Source organism: Lissotriton vulgaris, chromosome 3_1 (genome assembly GCF_964263255.1).
Source record: "Lissotriton vulgaris chromosome 3_1, aLisVul1.2, whole genome shotgun sequence".
Taxonomy (NCBI): Eukaryota; Metazoa; Chordata; class Amphibia; order Caudata; family Salamandridae; genus Lissotriton; species Lissotriton vulgaris.
This window is the reverse complement of record NC_141689.1, coordinates 1,572,767,021-1,572,790,743: the sequence shown is the minus strand read 5'-3', so window position 1 is coordinate 1,572,790,743 and position 23,723 is coordinate 1,572,767,021. Positions and strand designations below refer to the sequence as shown.

At 43.2% G+C, this 23,723-nt stretch overlaps 1 protein-coding gene across 1 annotated transcript in view; it reads right to left on the bottom strand.

Annotated features, from left to right (window-relative positions):
• Window positions 1-23,723, bottom strand: part of SHOC1 (shortage in chiasmata 1) — a 1,715,507-nt gene that overhangs the window by 1,157,080 nt on the left and 534,704 nt on the right. Inside the window, exons 9-10 of the mRNA XM_086963751.1 lie at window positions 8,313-8,445; window positions 1,190-1,284 (exon numbers count right to left, since the gene is read on the bottom strand). Of these exons, the coding sequence (XP_086819877.1) occupies window positions 1,190-1,284; window positions 8,313-8,445 (228 nt within the window). The remainder of the gene's footprint in view (window positions 1-1,189; window positions 1,285-8,312; window positions 8,446-23,723) is intronic.

The window sequence follows — 23,723 nt, the reverse complement described above, 5'->3', positions numbered from 1 at the left end:
AAGTTGGAGTATATGATGTACATGATTCATAGGAATGGTGTGATGAAGAGGAGGGAGAGATGGACGGAGTTCTCGCGCTAATTAGTCCCTTCAGCGTGGCTTGAGGAGACATCTGGTATGAATTTGGTGAAGAAGGTTGCAGTGGCATGTTAAATCTGGGAGACAATGGAGATCTCCTTGGTATCATAACTTGTCTTAGTGGTAGGTTCAGTGGCTCAAGAGGGTTTTGAATCGAGTACCCCACTCTCCATTCTAAGAACTATAGCTATTCGGTAGAAAGTGAAGCAGGACCTTCTTCTGAAGGAATTGAAAAGGATCAGGCTGATGAATGCATTGACTTAATCAATGCAGATTGTATCGATGTTATCTGAAGTGTTTTGCTTTCCTTGATGGTGATTGATGGTGTCTTCTCATAATTGACAGCTCCCCTACCAAGTGTTTTAAAGCCAAAGGATGGGTTGTCACTTGTTAGCAACGGGCTAAATTTTGCTGGCACAGACGTTGGTTGAGGTGGTGCCCAAAGTAAAGCTGATGGTACATAGGGCCTTAGCATCCACATCAGAGGTGCTGTCAAACTTATCAACCTCATCAATGTGGATGCTCTTGATGTTGACTGCAGTGGATCTGCTTTCCTTGACAGTGACTGATGGTGTCTTCTCGTGATTGACAGCTCCCCTGTCAAGTGTTTTAAAGCCTAAGGATGGGGTATAGGCAATAGGATCAATGTTGCTGCACAGACTTTGGTTGAGGTGGTGCCCAAAGAAAAGTTGACGGTACTTAGAGTGATTGTGGAACACTGAGAGGCCTACCTCCACCTATAGACTTACAATATTACATATAAGAAAGGAGTGTTAAAGTGTCCCTGCACATAGGTGGGACTATTCTATTTTTATGACGTTTATCAGTGAAGATCCTATTTTACAGAACATTTATTTTCAGTGCAACACAACATATCGCAAAATATATTTTGAAGTACACTTTCACGCAATGTCTTCATAAATGTAACATGCTCACCAAAATATTTCTCTTTTTCAGCGTAAGTAAATTGATCACCCGAGACATAGTACCCACAGTTTGATCTGATTTACTGAGTATGGGTCGTAATGCTGCAATGCTTGACAAACCTATCCAGTTACTGTTCTGTGAAATGCTTTCATACATTTCCGTATATAACAACACACTTAATTACCTTTCAACAAACGTGTACTGATATCATCTTGATATTTCTCTGACTGCCACAACACATCCTGCAGGTATTCTTTCGAGGATTCCGTTATAAATACTCTAAAATGAGGAGGGGATAGAAAGGTGAATGTAGAATAGATGAACATGCTGGGCTACAAAAATCCCAACCCATAAATTCCCAAGGCTCGCCTTGGTGATTTAAAAATAACATCCAATTTTGTTTATTTGAGATTCACAGTTCTAGACAAACATCACCATACATATAAAGTATCTTTACACTACAGTACATTCCTTTACAAGAACAAAGACTCAAAAGACGTTCTTTCATGAGGCAAAGGTGACTTGACACAATAGCAAGATTCAAAATATCACATGTGGGTTGCTGGATGTATAGATACATTGATATAGATGATCAACATTGAGTTCCACCATTTTAATATCAATCCCATCCGAAATAGTACAAGAAGCATACACAATGTAGGCTTTAGGGTACTCATAGTTAAGTGACACCAGGAATAACGTTATCTTAACAAAGAGCATGAAAATACATTTTACTCCGAATTAAGTTCAATCAGCACCATCAAAAAAATTGATTTGGTTCTCTATAGTTATTTTTATATGAGCTATTATCACTTCCTCCTGATTTACAATCATAGGGTTAAAATTCTCCTCATACTTGTAAAAAAGATTACCTATTTGCTGCCTCCCACATGTTGCGGTGGCAGTTCAATTGAACAAACGCTTAAACAAAGTCTCCTGTTTTGTTAATGAAACAAAACACTTAATACTAAATACATCACAATCTATTTCCAAGGAATGTATGCCGAACTTGAGATAATGTGCTTCAACACCTAGAGCCCGAGGCAAACTGCACAACCTCCTAAAATTAGGAAACTCCTCTAAATGAGCCCAGCTATCTCATATTTAACAGTTGCTACAATACACTGGCCTTTAGCATTGATCTACGGGATAAGTCTTGAATTTCCAATTAAAATCACAGTGTGCCAGTGCTCTTTTGATTAAAAAAACAACACCAAGGTACTTACAAAAAATAATTTCTGAAACTTCATGGTAAATTACTTATGCCCTGGTTCATTATGTCGTTGTTCCTAACATTGTAGGTTAGGCTGTCAGCATCAGAACAACTGGTATTCTATCTAGATGTCACTGACGATAGACCGACAACAGAGTATGAATACGTCCTAAGCTCAGTAAAATACTGATATGTTTCCCACTGATCTTCTGATAAGGGGAAAGAATTCTCAAGAACAAGAGCTAGAGAAAATTAACTCAGCAAGACAACACTTAATAAATCACTGTACACAGTATATGCTTTTACTTTTGAAAAGAAAAGTGTTTTGTTTACACATCCAATCAGTGAATGAACCTTGCCAAATCAACATGTGCAGTTCACATAACTGAATACCCCACATCGATACCACGGCAATTCCAATAGTGACAAATTACGTCAAGTCTACCTGTCATGTCCTTGCTTCATCATTTGGGCCGGACCGATAACAGTGAGTATTGGCTTAAGGTATGTGTCACCCACCCATCAATGTGTGCACTGTGCCGTCTGTCGTAACATACAAACAGTATACCTGTCACAAATAACTATTCCAAATGCAGATTAGCCTACACACACATTTGTGATGGAATCAGACATCAATCTATTAAGACACTTATATCAGGTATAACACAGTAGTGTAGGTCATACTACAACAGGGAAAGCTACACATGCCAACATGTTGGCACTAATACTGATGGCACCAGTGATGTTTGCGCTCTCATGCTACTGTAGATTCCCAACTTACCAATGGGAGGTATTTCCCAGTCACTTCATCCAAAGTGCACTGTATGCTATGTCACATGTAAGAAGACCACCATCACATGAGTCACAGTAGTGAGGGAACATCATTCTGACACAATGAAGACAAGTGGGCTGTTTGGGACTGTCACCCAGCACATCAAACAACTATAGGCGAGTATTGTTTACTACATCCAACTGAATAAAAGGATAAGGTGGTGCAGAAATGCTATCTGAAGAGGATGAGTACTTTATAAATAATACAATAATATGCCTGCCTCTTGTAGTTTAACTCTACTGTTCCCATCCTCCTTTTCTTTCTGAATATTTTTCATGTGTTTCAACTACTGGGTCAGCGAGCAAGTGGAATAGCCCATATTTACCACTGTAGGTTCTTCAGCTTCAGTATACACTTTACTTTTCTTGTCTTCTCATTTTTAGGTCGAGGACTCGTCGCACTGCTGTGAGCAGTGGGGGCGGAGCTCCGAAGATTTAATGTTTTTTAGTAAGGGGGCTTGAACCAGCCCCTCTTCTCCATTGGCTGGCCTAGTAAATGCCGGCCAGCCATTGGAGGAGAGGGGCGTCACTCGGTCCAAGCCCCGTCTTTTTCGGATTCGGGGGCGTTTTTTTAAGCTTCTTTCTTGTTTTCTTTCTCTCCAATTCCCATTGGCTGGAATTTTACCTTCCAGCCAATGGGAAGAGGAGCGAAAGAAAACCACGCCCCCGAATGTGAAAATGACTGTACTTTCTCTGAGGCATTCCTGCTAATGCCTCGGAGAAACGTGGTGGTGTTTCCTGACCTGCTCGGCTCCCCCCTTCCCTTCTACTGAGGTAGGGTCGCATTTTTCATTTAAGTAAGACTGCGCAGCTCTCATCCATCCTGCTCTCGCCTCACCCACTTTCCTCTCCTGTAGCACTCCTCCATCCCGCTGTGGACTCACCTTCCCCCTGCCGCTCCCCGGGCCCCCACCCCTCCCTCCCTCTCCAGCGGCCATGCTGCCTCTGCATTTTTTTCTTTTCAATGTATTTGGGTTAGTGACGAGAAATCCCAGTGCCAGTCAGTGCGTTCTGATCGACCTTGCCCCCTCTCAGTATTGTGCTTGCAGCCGTCTGTACACACACTGGGACCTGAACCCGCAGACTTGCATCGATTCGTGTCCGCAGTCTGCGTGGCCGCCTCCTGGCCTTGGCCTGGCTTTTAGAGGGAGTACAACCACCGTTCCTATTCAGCCCCGGCAGCTTTGCCTGCTGCTCGAGGGTTCTGAATGAGGCCCCTCTGCGGTACTGTAGGGTGGATGCTGGAGTCACTCGCGGGGTATAGTTTTGCCCAAATGCTCAGAGGGTGGAGGCTAGTGGGGAATGGGCGTTATTTTTTTTTCAATGTCGAAACCTCTCATGGGCTTTGAACGCGCACTACTAACGTTCATCTCCTGCAGTCAATGAGCTGAGAGAAACGGGACCCGGATGCAGGAAGCAGAGGTTGGAGCTGCTGGAGTGGAGCTTAAACCTTTATCATTTGAAGACAAGAGCGCCGGGAGAGCTTCAGGCGCAGTTAGTCCGAAGGCACCAGTTTAAAGAGTAACACGGTGAAAGGACACCCGTGACTGGACGTTGCCGTGCCCTATTTGTACAGCCATGACTGGAAAATGTGTGCGGTATGGAAAATGCTAAAGGTATGTGTAAGCTGTACAACTTGTCCAGCCTTGGACATTTTGACCGTACTTTGGAGTTCCCTCCGTCTTCTCGTTCGAAACAGAGAACCAATGCTCTCCGCCATCCGAAGGATTATGTGTTGCTTGGTCGCAGTTCTGTCCTTTCGTAGTGCCGTGCACCACAAGTTGGCCGGTGATAGGTGACCAGAGCATTTGTACATAGCGCCGCACATTACGTTTTGAGCACTTTTGAGTGCTATAGTTGGGCAAAGTTCTACCAGTTTAGTTTTGATGTTCCATCGCGACCTCTTACCACTCAACAGCCTCATCCAATTTTACGAGTAACAAATCATTTTAGACAGCTTTATCTAAAATCGGTCTGGATTGATTCAGTGGGTAATTGTCTCCCCCACTCCCCAGAACAATCCACTCAAATGGCTCGAGACAAAGGTCCCCATCAAATACCACCTAACAGGTGTGTGCACAGTTTACAGAGGGCTCCTTTCCATCTGCATTCTGGGACTTGTGGTCCAGCATTTCTAATACAGAACGCACAATAGCAAGCGCCTGAAAGCCATGAGAAAAGTAACACAGGAGGAGCGTCTCATACCTGATATGGGACAATCGACCCCCCCCACCCACCCCTCAACTGAAATTCACCCGAGGGCACGAGGCAACCAGTGTCTGCTATTGGCAACAACTGGATAATATGAAAACTCTTTCCTCACAGAAAAATTGCCCCCACCCCCAAAAAGGATTAACTTCCCTGCGCCAAAACGTAATTCATGTATTTATTTTAAAAGTTTCATATGTATTTATTTTGAAATTTTAATATAGAGCGAACATGACCCTTGCGGGTATCAGAGCGCTTCGCAATTGTTCTGAGTGAGAAAACCCTTGACAGCTCCCTCAACTTTCTGCACCCGGTTGTTGGTGAGGAAGGGGGGTCGGGTGTAAAGGGGGGGGGGTTTGTGTGTGTAATGCGGAAGATCCCTGGGGTAGAAGCCAGACGAGGCTCTGTGGGACAGAACCCATGATTGTTAACAAAACTGCAGTTTACCGAGGAGGGTTCGCGTGAACGACATATTTCATAATGACAAATGTATTCAGCATCAGCACGCGGCAACCAGGTGCCCACACATCAATGCCATCCACCCAACGTTAATGCTGGTCTTCGCCAATGGCAGTTCGCTGATTTGTGCGCCCTGTATGTTTTACGTCATAGTTCATATGGGCGCCCCCCACCCCTAAAAACGTGTTCTGTCTGGGTCTGCGAATGCACACCCGCCCAACAGCAAGACCGAGAAAAGCAACCGCCAAACCGGAAACCTGACGTCAGGGAACATTTCTGAGCTACCGGAATCAGATGGAGTCCAAGAGCGAGCATTCACGCGGTAATTAGTGGCTACTTGATTGTGGGGCCCCCACTTATAGTCTGGGCTGCAGCAGCATCTATCTATCTATCTATCTATCTATCTATCTATCTATCTATCTATCTATCTATCTATCTATCTATCTATCTATCTATCTATCTATCTATCTATCTATCTCCCCCTATCTATCGCGCCCTCACTCTATCCATCTCTCACCCTCACTCTATCCATCTATCGCTCTCTCTCTATCTAGCTATCGCACCTCCCTCTATCTATCTATCGCCCTCCCTCTATCTATCTATCGCCCTTCCTCTATCGCCCTCCCTCTATCTATCACCCTTCTTCTATCTATCTATCACCCTCCTTCTATCTATCTATCACCCTCCCTCTATCTATCTATCTATCACCCTCACTCTATCGCACTCACACTATCTATCTATCGCATCACCACAGCATCACTCAGCACCGCCACAACATCAATCAGGGGCACCACAACATCACTATGCGCTACCACAGCATCACTGAACGCCACAGCATCACTCATCGCCACCACAACATCACTCAGCGCCACCACAACATCACTCAGCGCCACCACAGCATCACTGAACGCCACAGCATCACTCGTCGCCACCACAACATCACTCAGCACCATCACACCATCAATCTGTACAACCATTCAACAACAACTGGTTCAAATATGTTCTCTCAATGTTCCAAGCTTTATTACAAATGTCACAAAAATATGTTAATATTTCACTTCTGTTCTTGGATTTTCGTCACAATAAAATACACTGAACATAATCTTCACAAAAGTTATTTACAAAAGTTTAAACTATTGCCATTATAAATTACAATAACTTTTATTTTTATCATGTGTAGTCTATTTTCTTAGAAAATTTACTTCCAAGAGTATTTGCACCGGATCTACATTTTAGGCTTACAATATCATTTATTAGCAATGGTAGCCCTCTACAGACTCACCTCCACGGCTTGAGACAGAAGGCCTATGTCTCAGCTCTGATTATTTTTTCTGGCCTTCCTATGGAGTGCCCTAACTTATCCAAATAATTATGCCTTTGACTCAACCTGTACAGCTCACTACTGGTGCAGAGCAGTGCCTGTGCATGCTCCCCTGCCCCCCTGGCTGTGCTTGCTTGATCCCCTGGCTGGCTGTGCTTGCTCCCCTGGCTGTGCTTGCTCCCCTGGCCACTGGCTGTGCTTGCTCCCCTGCCCCCCTGGCTGTGCTTGCTCCCCTGCCCCCTAGCTGTGCTTGCTCCCCTGCCCCCCGGCTGTGCTTGTTCCCTTGCTCCCCTGGCTGTGCTTGCTCCTTTGCTCCCCTGGCTGTGCTTGCTCACTTGCTCCCCTGGCTGTGCTTGCTCCCCTGGCTGTGCTTGCTCCCCTGCCCCCTGGCTGTGCTTGCTCCCCTGCCCCCTGGCTGTGATTGCTCCCCTGCCGCCTGGCTGTTCTTGCTCCCCCGCCCCCTGGCTGTGCTTGCTTCCCTGCCCCCGCTTGCTCCCCTGCCCCCGCTTGCTCCCCTGCCCCCTGGCTGTGCTTGCTCCCCTGGCTGTGCTTGCTCTCCTGCCCCCTGGCTGTGCTTGCTCTCCAGTGTGTGTGTGGCTCTGGGTGTGTGTGTGTGGCTCTGTGTAGATAACTTTTTTTGTAGGTGGCTCTATGTGTGGGTGGCTCTGTCTCTGTGAGGGTGGCTCTGTGTAGGTGGCTCTGTGTGTGTGGGTCACTCTATGTGAATGACTCTGTGTGGGTGGCTCTGTATGTGTGTGTGTGTGTGTTTGGCTCTGTGTAGGTGTAAATGCAATAGGTGATGCATATGCGAGCGATTAAGCTATTGGCATTGTAAATGACAATGCCATTTATTTAACGATTTAGCTATAGGCAATGTAAATGACAATGCGATTTATTTATGATTTTAAAAAAAAGTCATAGGCAATGCCAATAGCTCTACCTTTAATAATGCCAAGACCATTGCATTGTAAATGCTTGTTTTCTAATTACGCCTCTCCATGCTCTCCACACCCTTCTCACTTTCTTCACCGAGGAACAGTTTCCAATAGCACATTAAGAATTATTTGCTATATTAAAGGGTGAATTAAACTAAATCTAGCTTCAACTACATAGGCTTTGACCACTAAGTGACTAAAATGTTTATGAAAATGAAGGGAACATGACGCTGCGTCCCTTTTCATAGGTTTTTCATAGATGATAAACACTTGGCAACATTTAAAACATAACGTAACAGTGTACATCAAAAATCAAGATGCTTCTTTAACTTGTACTTACATGTTAGAAGCAGGTGACATTTGTTCTTCTTTAAGCTTGAAGCATATGTAATGCAGCTCTTTCTTCTCTGATGGTGGATCAGGTGGTGTCAATGGAAAGTCCACCTCAAACGTTTGGCACAAAGTGTAAGACACTGAAAATTGCAGAAGCACAAGATGTTTCATGAATCTTTACATTAAATTCAGTCAGTCAGTCAGTCAGTCAGTCAAAAAACTTTATTTCGGCAATACGCCATAAAAGCACAATAAAAAATTACATACTTTTAACAAAAGGCACAAGATAGCTTTTTACAAGGTGTCATCAGTTTCAGTAATTATTTATACACATTTAAACCCTTGGAGAAAAGGAAAGCTCCCCGACTTACTTTTGACCCTGGGTGGCTTTTAGGGAGAAACAAATAAATAACAGTCTTTAAGATCTGCTTTAAAAACTACCATCTTAAAAATAATATACATTAAGTTCGAAAACGTACTTACTGAATCATATATCTCTGCAGTACATCACTCTGTAATTTCATTTCAGGCTATGTAAACGATTTTTAAAGTTTGTATTTAAAGTGATAAAACCCATCAATAATACAAATACAAAATAATACGTGGGTGCCATTGAGAATATATTCTTCAGGTCAGATGATTAAATGTCCTTCCAAATGGAAATGATCGTCAATAACTATTCATGTAAATATATTTTCTCTGTGATATATGGGTTTGAGTACCGCCTTTGATAAATTGAAAAGATATTGCAAGTCACAGAGGAGCTCAGTAACCAACCAGAGCCGAGTCCCTTTAGAAGATGACCTGCAGTCTCCTTTATGTGTGTTAAGGGACTATGTTATTCTTATAATACATATAATCAACTCTACAGTCCTTAGCACTCATTTTATCCCTGTTGTCTTGCTTATTTTAATGAAAGAGATCACCTGGGTGAAGGTAGTCTTACATATGGAACCTAAACTGTGAAAATAAATACATTGATAAGCAGCTTGCAATTTCTTATCGACCCATACTCTGAAGCCATTTAATGTGATTGGCTTTCAAAGCTAATGTTGAAGTATCCCCCATAAATATTCAACACACAGTAAACATTTCATCCCAGTAAGCACAACAAATATATATTTGAGGGATCGCAATACCAAACAGCTGTTACCACACAGGGGCCGTACAGGGTTCCATGTACTAGCTGGTTGGTACCATGGTACACCCAGTTTGTAATACTATATTATTGTTGTGCTTTTCAATGGAAGGAGGCCTCCTTGGCCAAGGGGGTTAGGGTGTGTCATCCCAGGCCCTTATGGCCTTTTTACAAAAAAGGTTCAGGACTCAGGGACCGAGGAGCCGAGTCCGGTAATGGCTGCCACAGCATTCTGTGAAGAGCTGTGTCAGTCAATCAAATCACTCGGTACCTGCAGTCCCAAAAGAGCCACAGGGAGAAAAATCTCCTTGGGCCAAACCGAAGGCACCATTTTTTTAAAATTAATGTCCCACGAGACTCCCATGGGACGAATCGTCCAGATATAACTAAATTTTAACCCGTTCATGACCACCCCAAGCACATCTTTAAATGCAAATGTCTTGAAAACTGCCGGGCAAATTTACACCGGCGGTAGCCACTCTGATAGTTAAGATTCTGAGAGATAGGAATTCCTTCAAATTTTGATTGGTAATAACTTTGAGACCGTTTGACTAATCTCCTCAAACCTTTGCAGACCTACTCCTTTTTCTAACAAAAAGAGAGTGGGAGCGCACTGCCTCACATTCCTTTTTCTACATTAGCTGATGATACAAAGTCTTGTGGTGATTTGTCAGGAGGGTGCAAAGAAAAAGGGGGTCCCAAAACGCATTTTTTCCTCAATGTATTTTGCATAGACTTTTCAAACAGACATAATGCCAAACTGGCCCTTCAGATGTTTTTAAAAATTAGCAGAAATATAGATTATAAAGTGAAGAGATTCTTTTTGGTAGTAGATCTAGATTGGTTCACTAGTTTTAAAGTTAAAAGGCACCAAAACGTATTGTTATATTGGACCACGGTATGCTGCTTTAATTTTGCAGTATATCGCAATACAGTATATGATTGGCTAAGGACTGCCCATACAAATGTAAAAGGCAAACACAAGGGGATGAGGGACTGAGCTCTGAACATTTTCAGACACTCACCCCCAATCACAGATCTGGGTTGCATCCATCATTGTTCTTTAGCTCACTTCGCCACCCCAGTTCAGACCTAGCCATATGCAAATCAGTCTTGACCCTGTTCCTCATGGGAACAGTCCAGCCGTGCCAAGCCAGGTCTTCTCTGGACTGGAAACAAGCCTGGGATCGGTTTCGAGGTAACACCCCTTATCAGCTAGGCTAGCTTGAATCCAGTGGCAAAGTGTGCAGGGGACTCATCTCTGGGCATACCCTGCCAACTTAGGGCAAAGAAAGCAAACACAAGGAGATGACGGAAGGAGCGCTGAAACCTTTCAGACACTCACCCCAGTCATGGATCTTGGTTGAATCCATCATCGTTCTTTAGCTAACTTCACCACCCCAGTTCAGACCCAGCCATCTCCTTGTCTTTGCTTACAAATGGCAGCCCTATTGTTTAGATCACCCTGTGGCTGTGTTTAGACATTTAAGTGTAAATATAGTGTACTACTGTTTTATAAGTGGATCGGAAGTGATGAGTAAGTTTATAAAGGTTGCAAAGGTAGGTAAAATAAGTTTTATTACTTTATATATTTGAAAAAAGTTTGCAAAGTACTGTGACACTACCTAGAAAGTATTGCTGTACTTTACAAAACTTAAATATGTAAACAAAAGATCAAAGAAACGCTGTAGTAGACTATATTTCCCCCTAAATCCCAGAAACCAGACTAAAGGACTGATCGCAAGTTGGCAGTCCGCCCGCCATATTATGCGTCATGTGGTTCCATTGATGAAAGACCGCCACGGCACCACCGTCGTCACTAGGAAATCTTGACCGTGATGGTGTCGGGATAGGCCAATGCGTTTTTTGGAGGGCGGACCGACAGTTTTCCTGCCGGCCCAATCATGACGTGCCTTCCCGCCAACGTGACTGTGGTGGTCAAAGCTCCACACCTGAACTATGGATCACATGCAAGGCACAAACTCACCTTCACACTTCCTGTTATGCCATGGAGCCGATTCTGCACCTCCAGCTTCTGCTGCTGCTGGTTGAGCTCGATGCCAATCAATCCTGTCATCGCTAGAACCAGGAAGGGGCATCTAGTGGGCAGTGCAGGCACCTCAATGATGTTACCTGGGAGAGGTGGGCTTAGATTTGGGAGGGCTGGGTTTGGTTTTGGGAGGGGTGGATTTGTTTTTGGGAGGTTTATTTTTTAATTTTTCGTCTTGGGGTACATCAAGGTTTAAGAGTTGTGGGAACAGTTTTGTCAAGGGTAGATTGGGATGTGGAAAGGATTGGTTGGAGTGTGGAAGGGGTACTTTTGGCTTTGGTGGGGTCCAGCTGTGACGGGGTAAGAAGAGCAAGGGCAAATAACTAAGCCTGGACGGAGTTCACAGAGAACTCCAAGTAGTGCAAAAATACCTCTGCGGCGGTACGCAGAGCTCCGCAAGTGGCAGAGTGTGTTAGATAAATGCTGGTCGCAGTGATTTTCAGTGCCAGGTCCTTGTCCGCACAGTGCAATCATCGCAAACGGCACCATGCACAGCGCAAGTGGGCGCTGCTTCCTTTCTGCTGATCAAGTAGATTATTACTCGAGTAGCAGCTTTCTCAACGTGAACAGACGTGACCTCTCGCAATGAGAAATCCGACCACCCACTTTGAGAAATCTCAGCGGGAGGTTGATTTTCCACGCTCGCCAACTTGATGTTGAAGATCGCGAACTAGGAACAATCTCACAAGGAGGTGGATTTTCCTCGCTTGCGCTCGCCAACTTTACGTTGGCAAATCCGAACTAAGATAAAAACTCCACTCCACGGAGTGGAGCTTTATGGAACTCTGTGAGCGGAGTGTCACGCGGAGTGCGGAAAACTCTGCCAGCAGAGCAGAGTACATTGCCCAGACTTACAAATAACAGACTCTCACGGGGCAAATGGATAGAATGCTCGGGAGGGAGTCGGGTTTGGGGGGCAGAGGAGGTGGAAGTGCCAGGTGTGGATGCGTGTGTGTGTTGGTGCAGATTCAGGTGTCTGATGTATGCTGTGCACATTTGGTGGTGTGTTTTGTAGGTGGCCGTTGTGTGGGTGAGTGTGGGTGTTTGCATTTTCTAAAGGTCTGTGATGTGGAGGTGCTGGGTGTGTTGTGGTGGGGGATGTGTCTGTGTTTGCGAGTATAGTGTCTGAAGCTATGGTGGGTGTTGTGGATGTGTCTGTGTTGGTGGGTATGGTGTCTGGGGGTATGGTGGATATTGTGGATGTGTCTGTGTTTGCAGGTGTGATGTCTGGGGGTATAGTGGGTGTGGTGGATGTGTCTAGGTTTGTGGGTGTGGTGCCTGTGAAATATGTGACGTTTTTCCGCAAAATAAATACGTCCATCACTCCGCAATTATTACACCGCAAATACAATCACCACGCAAATTATCACAACGCAAACTTTTAAAACGACTATGCCTTTACCACGCATGCCATTAAAACGCAAAGGCATGCCTGTTAAAGGTATACTCATTGTAAAAGTTTTAAAGGTAAGTGAGAGTACCCTACCCCACCCTACCCTACACTACCATACACCCTAATGTAGTACCCCTGCACAACCCACCCTCGACACACAGTCCTTTTTCTACATTCACACTACCCAGCACGACCCCCCAACACTACCATAAACCACTTTTCTTCCCTACACAAACACTACAACACTACCTTAATACACTACCCCGGCACGACCCTACACTACACAAACACAACATCACTGCCCTACACTACACAAACACTACAACACTACCCTAAACCCTAAAACACTACCCTCAGCATGACCCTACACTACACAAATACTACAAAACTACCCTAAACCCTACCACACTACCCTCAGCATGTCCCTACACTACACAAACACTACAACACTACCCTAAACCCTAAAACACTACCCCAGCATGACATTACACTAAACAAACACCACAACACTACCCTAAACCCTAAAACACTACCCCCAGCATGACCCTACGCTATACAAACTGTACAACACTACCCTAAACCCTAAAACTCTACCCCCGCATCACCCTACACTACACAAACACCACAACACTACCCTAAACCCTAAAACACTACCCCCAGCATGACCCTACACTACACAAACACCACAACACTACCCTAAACCCTAAAACACTACCCCAGCATGACCCTACACTACACAAACACCACAACACTACCCTAAACCCTAAAACACTACCCCAGCATGACCCTATACTACACAAACACTACAACACTACCCTAAACCTTAAAACACCACCCCCAGCATGACCCTACACTACACAAACACTACAACACTACCCTAAACCCTATAACACTACCCCCAGAACGACCCTACACTACACAACCACCACAACACTACACCACACTACAAAATCAATACCCCAGCACGACCCCCCACCCCATAAAAATGAACCCAAACCCCCTTACCTCTCTCTCGTTGTGGTTCCACTCTCCTCCCGGTTCAATCTTCATGAATTCTGGTCTTTTTTCACAACTCGAGTGCTTTTACCATACATGCCTTTACAACGTAATTCGTTGTAAAGGCATGCGTGGTAAATGCACACGCTTTGTGAAAAAATGCGGAGTGATGGTATGCGGGGTCAAAGACCTAGCGGAGTAATGGTATGCGGATTCAAAGTCCGCGGGAAAAAAGACTCAGAATAAACGTAGATTACCGTGCCTGTGGGTATGCTGGGTGTTGTGGATATGTCGGTGTTTGCGAGTGTGTTGTCTGGGGGCAGGGTGGGTGTTGTGGATGTGTCTGTGCTTGTGGGTGTGGTGTCTGGGGGTATGTTGGGTGCTATGGATGTGTCTGTGGCTGCGTGTGTGGTCTCTTGGGTATGCTGGGGGTGGTGGTGAGGGGGAGTGACTGTCAAGAGAGTGGTTGTGTGCTTCTGTGTTTTGTTGTGTTTCTGTTTGTATGTGCTGCTTGTGACTGTCAAAGTGGTTGTATGCGTATGTGTGATTGTGCTTTGGTCAGGCATGGGAAAAGGGAACTGGGATGGAGATGGGGAAGAGGCAGAAGGTGGGGTGGAGGTTTTGGATGGGTGGAAGGCTGACGTGGGTGTGGAGGCAAAAGCCTGAAAAGATCTCTGTAGGCCACACATAGCACTGTAGATGCCTTCCAGGTAGGCCACCATCTGTTGCAGATGGCTACCTTGCCCCTGGATGACATTTAGTAGTGTTGTCTGGCCTACAGAGATGTGTCTGAGGAGGTTAATAGCCTCCTTGCTCAGGGCAGTGGGGGGAACAGGGGCAAGAGCTGAGTTCCTGGAACAAAGGAGACGGCTCTCCTCTTAGGGGAGTGGGCCCGGCCAACAGGGTGGGGAGCAACAGGGAAGGTGGAGATGCAACAGGGTGGTGGGCAAGGATGGTGTCGGTACGGTTCCTGTGTGTCCATTGGAGGTTGACTGTGCAGATGATGCATACTCCATGTCACTCCCCTATCACCCTCTGGACCACTGGCTCCCTCTGTGTCTGTAGTGTCAAGACTGGAACGACTGTAGCCAGCTGTGCTCCTCCACGATGTTGGCTCTTTCTCCTCAGCTTGCCTTTATTGATGCTGAAATTACATATAAAACAGGTTTATTGCATCTGTGTGAACATACTAGAGCAACAGCTTTTACCACAAAACATTTCAAAAGTGCACAGATGACTCCAGCTACAAGGTCCACTATAGTGGCTTCAACATTAGCATGAGCACATGCATGCACGCTACATGACGTGTAAACAGTTGCACACAGTGATGTCTAACCACAGACAGCTCCAATAGAATGAGTGAACTTGTTTCAACTCCATCCTTACTTATCTACTAAGATACTTTATCAACTTGTAGACTTTACTCTCGTAGTATACCATAGTGAACTGATGTCATCAAATAGGATGGCTAGAGAAAAACAGTATCCACTCAAGGCTCTGCAATCAGCAAATGGGCATATACCTAAAACCACATCAAGATGAAATGATGGTCAAGTAATAAAGCTATGTTGCAGCAATATGTGTAGTAGCAGAAATCAGGTGACATGCAAATGCTCATTTCTCACTGGTGACACTTCCTAATTGAAACTTCCTTATTTGTCCAATGTCAGAATAGTCTAATCAAAACTGTAATCAAGTAGTTATGCTATGTATCACATGTAGCACAGAACAGTAGACTGGAGACAATCCGGTACAAAGTTTTGAGAGGTCTGTCTACATATATCGACAGCGTAAGAGTTCACCTAGGCCTAGGGACATCCCAAATCCAGCACCATACTTACATTGCATGCCAAAAAGCTAATATACTATTCAAGGTTGTGGAGGCTCAGAGAATCTCCATGACATAAAGAGGTGCTATCACTTTTATCCTAATGGGAAGGCACGTTACAGTACCTTTTTGCATCACAAATACAAATTCCCAACCTTGCCAAATTGACATGTGCAGTTCACATATACCACCACATCTATGCTATGAAAATTCCAATAGTGACAAATTACTGTAAGTCTACCTGTCATGTCTTTCAATGCTTTTTAGTTTGTACCTGACTAATGACATTGAGTAATGGCTTAGGGTGTGTCACCCACCACCAATATTTTCACAATATTGTCTGTGGTAACACATGAACTGTATACGTATCACAAATACCGATTTCCAAATACAGATTGGCCTACACACACATTTGTGATGGAATCAGACATCAACCTATGAAGACACCTAGATCAGGTATGAAAAAGTAGTGCAGATGATACTACAAAGTGGAAAGGTACACATGCCAACATGTAGGCACTAATACTGATGGCACCAGTGATGTTTGCAGTCTCACGCTACTGTAGATTCCCAACTTACCAATGGGAGGTACTGCCCAGTCACATCATCCAAAGTGCACTGTACGCTATGTCACATGTAGGACCCCATCACATGAGCCAAAGTAGTGAGGGAACATCACTCCTGACCCAATGAAGACAGGTGGTCTGTTTGGAACTGTCACCCAGAACATCAAACAACTTTAGGTGATTTATGATTTTAGTTAGCCATGTGTCTACTTAAGTCAGAACATTGGTAGTTGACTGGAGGCTGCTTTGTTCCTGGTCAAAAAGACAATAGGAAAAGTGCATCATCATGTACCTATTGCCAGCCCTACACATTAAACAACTCTTCTAATGTGTTAGACATTAGTCACCCTCAATGTCAAAAACGATAGTAATGTAACATGTAGAATTCTGGTCAGAACTTATCTCCTTGTAGCTGCTGTTGGGTCCTCAACTGCCCATCCAGCTCAGGATAGACCACCGCCAGTATGCGGGCCATTAGGGAGGGGCAGGGTGCAGCACGCACTCCACACGCATTGGGAGGACTTCCCCCAGCTGGACCTCTGTGATCTCCTGGTTCCAGTGCCTCAGGTCCTCCCACCCTTTTTCGGCAATGGACGTTGCACCGCTGACCCTCAGGCTCCACACTTTCCAGCTGATGCCCTTCCAACTGTTCCGCTTCTGATGGGGTTTGACTTGTATGGATACAAGAGAGGAAAAACCAGATTGCAAATTTAACTTTTCATATAGCAAATTTGATGTGATACTATGCGAATACAATTAACACACTCATTACTCAAAAGTTAACATACAACTTGTGTTTGTTTTCACATGCTGAGCACTACTAATACACGGATACACACATTTGTTTCAATATTTTGACAATCCTCATACATGGTCATGTCCCAAACTGATTAAGGCAGCCCACTAACATCTTGAAGGCCAGGCCCATCTTACATGTACTGTGATGTGAGTTACTGTGACACCAGAGAAAACAATGTGGCCTATTGAAGGCTAACCAACTTTTGCAGTATTTTACTGACACATTTACAGCGAGGCTCATTGACTTGATGGTTACAGTCCATAAAGCCTGGTACCTTAGTACAGACTACATCCTATGACTGAGGTCACTATGAAAGGGCTGTCATGTGTGTCAGTGAGAGCTTGCTCTCTGGGGATGTGTGGACATGTGTACTCATAGATGGGATATGATACTACGGGTGATGGAGTATGTGTGGCATGTACTCATCAAAGGACACACCTTTTGCCATATGTGGCACTGTTACAGGGTTGAGATCAATATGCTGTCAACATGTATGTCCTGTTAGATTGGTTGGATATAGAAAAGCTGGTGATTCACCTATACAACACCTGTTATGAAGTAACCAACTATCTGCAGTGTCAATGTGTCACATGTGAGCTAGGGCTGTACAGTGCAAGCAATACTCATGGAACAGTGAAAACAGGCCTGTGGAAGTAAGGAGCCTGTAATTAGGAAATCATACACCTTGGAAATGTAGGTCAATGGACTGAAGTATCAGGTCAAGGGGTAACTGCAATCACCATTCCAAATGGAGCACATGTGATAACAATCCAAGGTAGTATTGTTTGCGGCAACTCAATTAGTGAGCATCCCAGGACCTATAGGTTAACAGGGATGTAACTCTATTCATCAGTTGTATTGCTACAGAGATTCAACCCCAGCCTTGTACATGGTTCTGACTGTGCACAACTTATTTTCAGGCATTGCTCTCTGCAGGCTGAGAATACTGATGTCACATGGCCAGAAACATTTTTTTAAAAGAAAAAGGTCAGCTTGACTCCATCCCATATGTGACCTCAAGACTGGGTGGTACTCTGAAGGGGTTGGTGAGCTATTGCTAGCTGCCAGACAACTGGTTGGAGAGCCCTGACTTTTGCTGAGTGATATGTGGGCTGTTCACATAGCTAACAGCATTATCATCAGCTCCAGACAGAGTACACATACAGCTCATGCTGTAAAGGCTATGCAATTGTCTTCCCATTTAGCATTATCAGACTTGTATCAGTATCACAGGTACCATGAAATTCATGAATGCATATATGGCTTACATACACACCAAGTAGAATCTAGGGCTTTACACACCTGCACACCCCAATGGTGATGTTACATGCATAATGTATAGTGCGCAACCATCCAACCTAACATGAGTGTCCTATGCAAGGACCAACAAATGATACAACAATAAGTAAATCTAACTCTGGAACTCAGAGGCACATTGTAACCTGTGGAAATGGCATGGAGGGAGTTAGACAGAACAATAAATGCATGTCAGATAGTTACCTGTTCCTCTGGTAAGCCATAGATCTTCTCATACAGGGAAAGGACCTCATCAATAAGCATATCCAGTACCTCTGCAGAGAAAGCAGTGGCCCTCTCACCTGCTTTTGCCTGGCATGATTGCTCCCAGAGGTGGCAAACAGCAGCAGCTAAAGTGGAGGAGGTGTTCATACCAGCAGTGTCATAAAATAAGTGAGGAATTTTCAAAATAATGGATTACAATGCGCAAGCCTCTATATAGGTGACAAATTAATGCTGGCGGCTTTGATTCCAAGTACTGTTACATTTTTGTTGCGGCAGGAGTGAAGTTCACAACTTTTTGTAATTGTAGAAAACAACACGAGAATGTGATTATACTTTATATGCGTGAACCCATGGGGGATTCAAATCTGCTACACATGATAAACAAATATGGGTGGGCTTCATAAGAGGAGCAGGAAGGTTGTATAACGAAACAACGACCACCAGAAAAACTACAGTTAAACAACGACACCTTAACCACGACTTAGTCTAAACCACAAAAGTTTAAACAACTATTTTTACAACAACTATGCCTTTACCACAAATGCCTTTACCCCCATTAATGTATCTATTAAACAGGTAAGTATAAACCCATATATATATATATTTACTCGTGCCTGAGTTAACTGTATAGACATAAGAATTTATTTCTGAAACCTCGATAATCCTAGACCTGCATTGTTAAGATTTTTTCATTATGAATTTTCTTTTATGAAAATTTCTTGTTGATTTTAATGGTTCAAATTTGAAGTTTTCCCTATCTGCACTTTTACATGTAGAGGTGGTCCTATTCGTGAACGAAGGCTTTGGGAGAAATTTCTCACTGTAATGAAGTATAGCCGTCTATTACCCTGTGATTTGCACTGTCACTTTGGATTATTGTTTTTTGTTGTGCAATCGGAGTAGAATGTTTACATCTATAAAGTACTGTATTATTGAGACACAAGCACTCGCAACTTTATAATAAGATCAGGTAATTCCTCCAATGTTATGGAATTAGAGTTCATAGGAGGATGGTGTGTAGATATGGAATCCTGTGAACAATACAGAAATATTTACACTCCTTTTTTAAACATTGTTCATCTCTTAAGCACTAGCACTTTACCATTTTCCATGTGCAATATCCAGTCGATTCGTTTACAGTATTCATTTATCTGTTGACCAATGCACTTGCACTTTATGTTTTTAATAAGGTAGAAACGTTGGACGGCACCATTACTGATTGAACTCCCAATTGATGTAGAAATGGAATTTTGATGAATAGAGCCAGGATAAACCTTTAGGGGATTTGACTGTGTTAAATTGAATGCAGCGATCTGTCAGATATTACATAGATTCCAGGACATAATTTTATCTCTCACAATGTAATAAGGGTTGCGTTTTATTGATATAGGCACTTGCCTTTCTCTATTAAGCATAAACCTAAGAACTCTTTGTCTCTGCAAAGGAGCTAGTATGCTTCTGTGGAACTATATATGCACTTGCACTTTGAGAATTATAAATGTAATATTGAAATGGATAGAGATACACACATGTATATATCTCTTCCATTTATACATTTTTAACATTGTTTACAAATTAATTTTGTACTAATGTTGTGTTGTGAGAGGTCTTACAATATGGTATTCACTGGGATATCTATGTACCTTCAATGTTTTAAGATGGCCGCTGTATTTTACCTAACAGTGCTTCCCCTTAAGTCCTCTTTCTGTTTTTATCCCCCTACATGGTTGTGAAAAGGGAAACTCATACCAACGCACAAACATCGTGAGCAAGGGAGCGTGACTCCCGAAACGCGTTGATGAGGATGCTTAATAAATAAGCTTTTTAACAAAACCTGTTCGTGAGTGCCTGGATGCTTTTGGTGGAATTGTGGATCTGAAAACTCATTTTGGATATATATATATATATATATATATATATATATATATATATATATATATATATATATATATATATATATATATATATATATATATATATATATATATATATATATATATATATATATATATATATATATATATATATATATATATTATAGCGAATAGCAAAGTGAAAGCCCGCAATGGTCAGCGAACTGTAATTTAAGGGGCCACTGGGGGCTATGACAATATTGACAATCATTTTCTGCTGCGGGACCTACTGAAGGTATCTTAATAAATAATGAAGAGACTACAAAGCCCAACATGCAATGCCAATTAAAACGAATGGTAACGCCCACTGAGGGGAAATACTTTTTTAAAAACATGCTGGCTCACTCGTGTCTTTTCTCACCTGCATAGAGAATCAATTGCCTATGATCAAGGTGCAATGAAGCACTGAAACGTGTAAGGCTTGAAAAATTCGAGAAACCAGGAAGCTGACGAGCTCACAATGCACTGCTATTGTGTGCGCTGCCGACCGGAGACCTTTGTAAAGCAAAATTACTTAACGGCTGTCAAGCCGTGGGAGCAGCACCATCCCTGGTAAAGGAGGGAACCTCAGCATGCAGTAAGCGAACGCTGTAAAGGAATAGCGAAGTGAAAGCCCGCAATGGTCAGCGAACTGTGTTTTAAGGGCCCACTGGTGGCTGTGACAATATTGACAATCATTTTCTGCTGCGGGGCCTACTGAAGGTATCTTAATAAATAATGAAGAGACTACAAAGCCCAACATGCAATGCCAATTAAAACAAATGGTAACGCCCACTGAGGGGAAATACTTTTATAAAAAACATGCTGGCTCACTCGTGTCTTTTCTCACCTGCAGAGAGAATCAATTGCCTGTGATCAAGGTGCAATGAAGCTCTGAAACGCGAAAGGCTTGAAAAATTCGAGAAACCAGGAAGCTGACGAGCTCACAATGCACTTCTATTGTGTGCGCTGCCGAACCGGAGACCTTTGTAAAGCAATATATATATATGTTCTCTGAAAAAACCGTAGGTTTCACACCAGTTATAGTTAGGAATTAGCATTTAAAAAACCTATATATGTATGACTAATGGAACTGGCGCAGATGTTAGTGGTTTGAGTGGATTGCATTGTGGTATTATGTTGTGGTGATAATCTTTGATTCCAAATGGATATTTAACTTCATATTATTTTTCAAATCACGCCATACATGTACGCAACATATGTGGTAATCAGCAGAGACTGACAGAGCCAGTGGCCCCCTATTGTCAAAATCACCAATGTTAGCCTAGGGCTTTGTCTGTCGTGGATTGAAGCGCCAACCGATATGTCAGCTTCCATCAGCAGTGGAGGGTTCAGAATGTCCAATATGTGAGGTCAAGCAGCCGCCAATTTAGCGTAACTGGTGACTGTTAAGTACGTAATTATCACTCCAAATGAGGGGTTATATGTTGAAATATGGACTGCTCCATTGCAATGCAATGTATTTACTTATTTAAAGTATTTGTAGAGAGGTAACAATCATCCTCAAAGGGATACCACAGCGCTTAGACTGCCATATGTATAGTCAACAGGAAAGCAGTGAGGAGCAGAAGGTGCAGGTGAATCATACAGGGAAAAACATGTTTTCAGTTTTTCCTCAATGCAAAGTAATCCTCAGTAAGTTGGAGATCCAAAGGGTGAGCATTCAACTGAGCCGCTGCTTTTCCATGACGCAAATCATATGTGTAGTCCATTACTGTGCATAAATGCTATATTTGCGTGGTGCACTGTACACCGCTTTTGAATGTATTATGACAGAAAATATTTAAAACAACAATATTTAGCTGCTAATAATACATTTTTGGATGCATAATTTGCACATTTATGTTAAAGACACATGTGAAGGGCCACAATGGGGATTATTGGTGGATGCTGGACAGTAGACAATTAGTATGTAAATAATGTGGTATGCTTTCAAACCAGGTATGTTTTGTCACATGACTTTTGGCTTACTCTTCACATATGTTACTGTGGACACTGTGACCAATGTTCAAAATAGTTTTCACTCCACACATAGGTACCCTGGGAGAATGAGGAGACAACAGCCTCCAGTGTACCGCCCATTTCCAAACCTTCAGACCATTGAAGAAAGGGATATCATCAAGAAGTTTCATTTGAATAGGCAAACCATACTAGATTTACTTCATCAGTTGAAGCCTGCTTTTCTTCCTCACAACACTAATCCCACATGCATTCCTCCAATTGTGAAACTTTTGGCAGTATTGCATTTTCTGGCCACATGTTCCTTTCAATACACTGTGGCAATATCTGATGGTATTATTACAAAATTGAGAGCGAGAGACTATGAGACCAGTTGAACTCTCCCAAAGTAAATAGTCACACGCAAAAGCAACTGGAATATTTGAAAGAAAAGGAAGGAAGAAGATGGGCCCAATCATGGAGAAGGAGGTCCTTTCTTATACCTCTTGGGTATCCACAGATATTGGATTAGATGCCTCACTCATCATGATATGCTTCATCATCTACGCCTATCCACACCCTGGTAGGATAGTACCACCAGGGCGGACTCATCCAAAGACAGAATGGGAGTTCTTAGATTAAGTCAAACTGGATAAGCAAGGATCCAGAAGCAAGGTGTGGAGTTATAAATGCCTACAGGTATACTCCAAAAATTCCTTTATTCATAGAGTACCAGGGGTATGGATAAAAAACATTTTTGTTGGGGTTTTTTATGGAATGTAACTATTCAAATAAACCTCCAGTATTTTGCAGGTGATGATAATGTTATGGAGTACAAAGGGGACATGGGTTGCTCCAGAGAATGACTGTCACAAACTTTGGGTGCACATATCCTATACCAAGGCAGCTTGCACAGTGATAGGATGGAAGTTATGAGGTATCCGCTGGACTTGTTCCTTGTCGTGTGATGGTTCTAATGCAATATGTGTGCCATCCTGTGCTCCAAGAAATGTTGTTGTGGGGCCAAACCATGCTATTCTCCCTTCACATTGGCTAAATCCTCATTGTATGTAAAGTATGTGTAGCTGTTAATGTGTCTCCTCATTGTAGGCCAAAGTGCTTGAGGCACACCACTGAAATTTGGTTGTGACATTCCAACAGATGTGGCAACAATGGATTTGGAATGATCCTGTGTTCAGAAAATGTAGCACTGCCATGTGTTTGTCTATTGGTGCTATTGATGTGGGACTCCATTTGTGAGCTAGGCGATATGGCT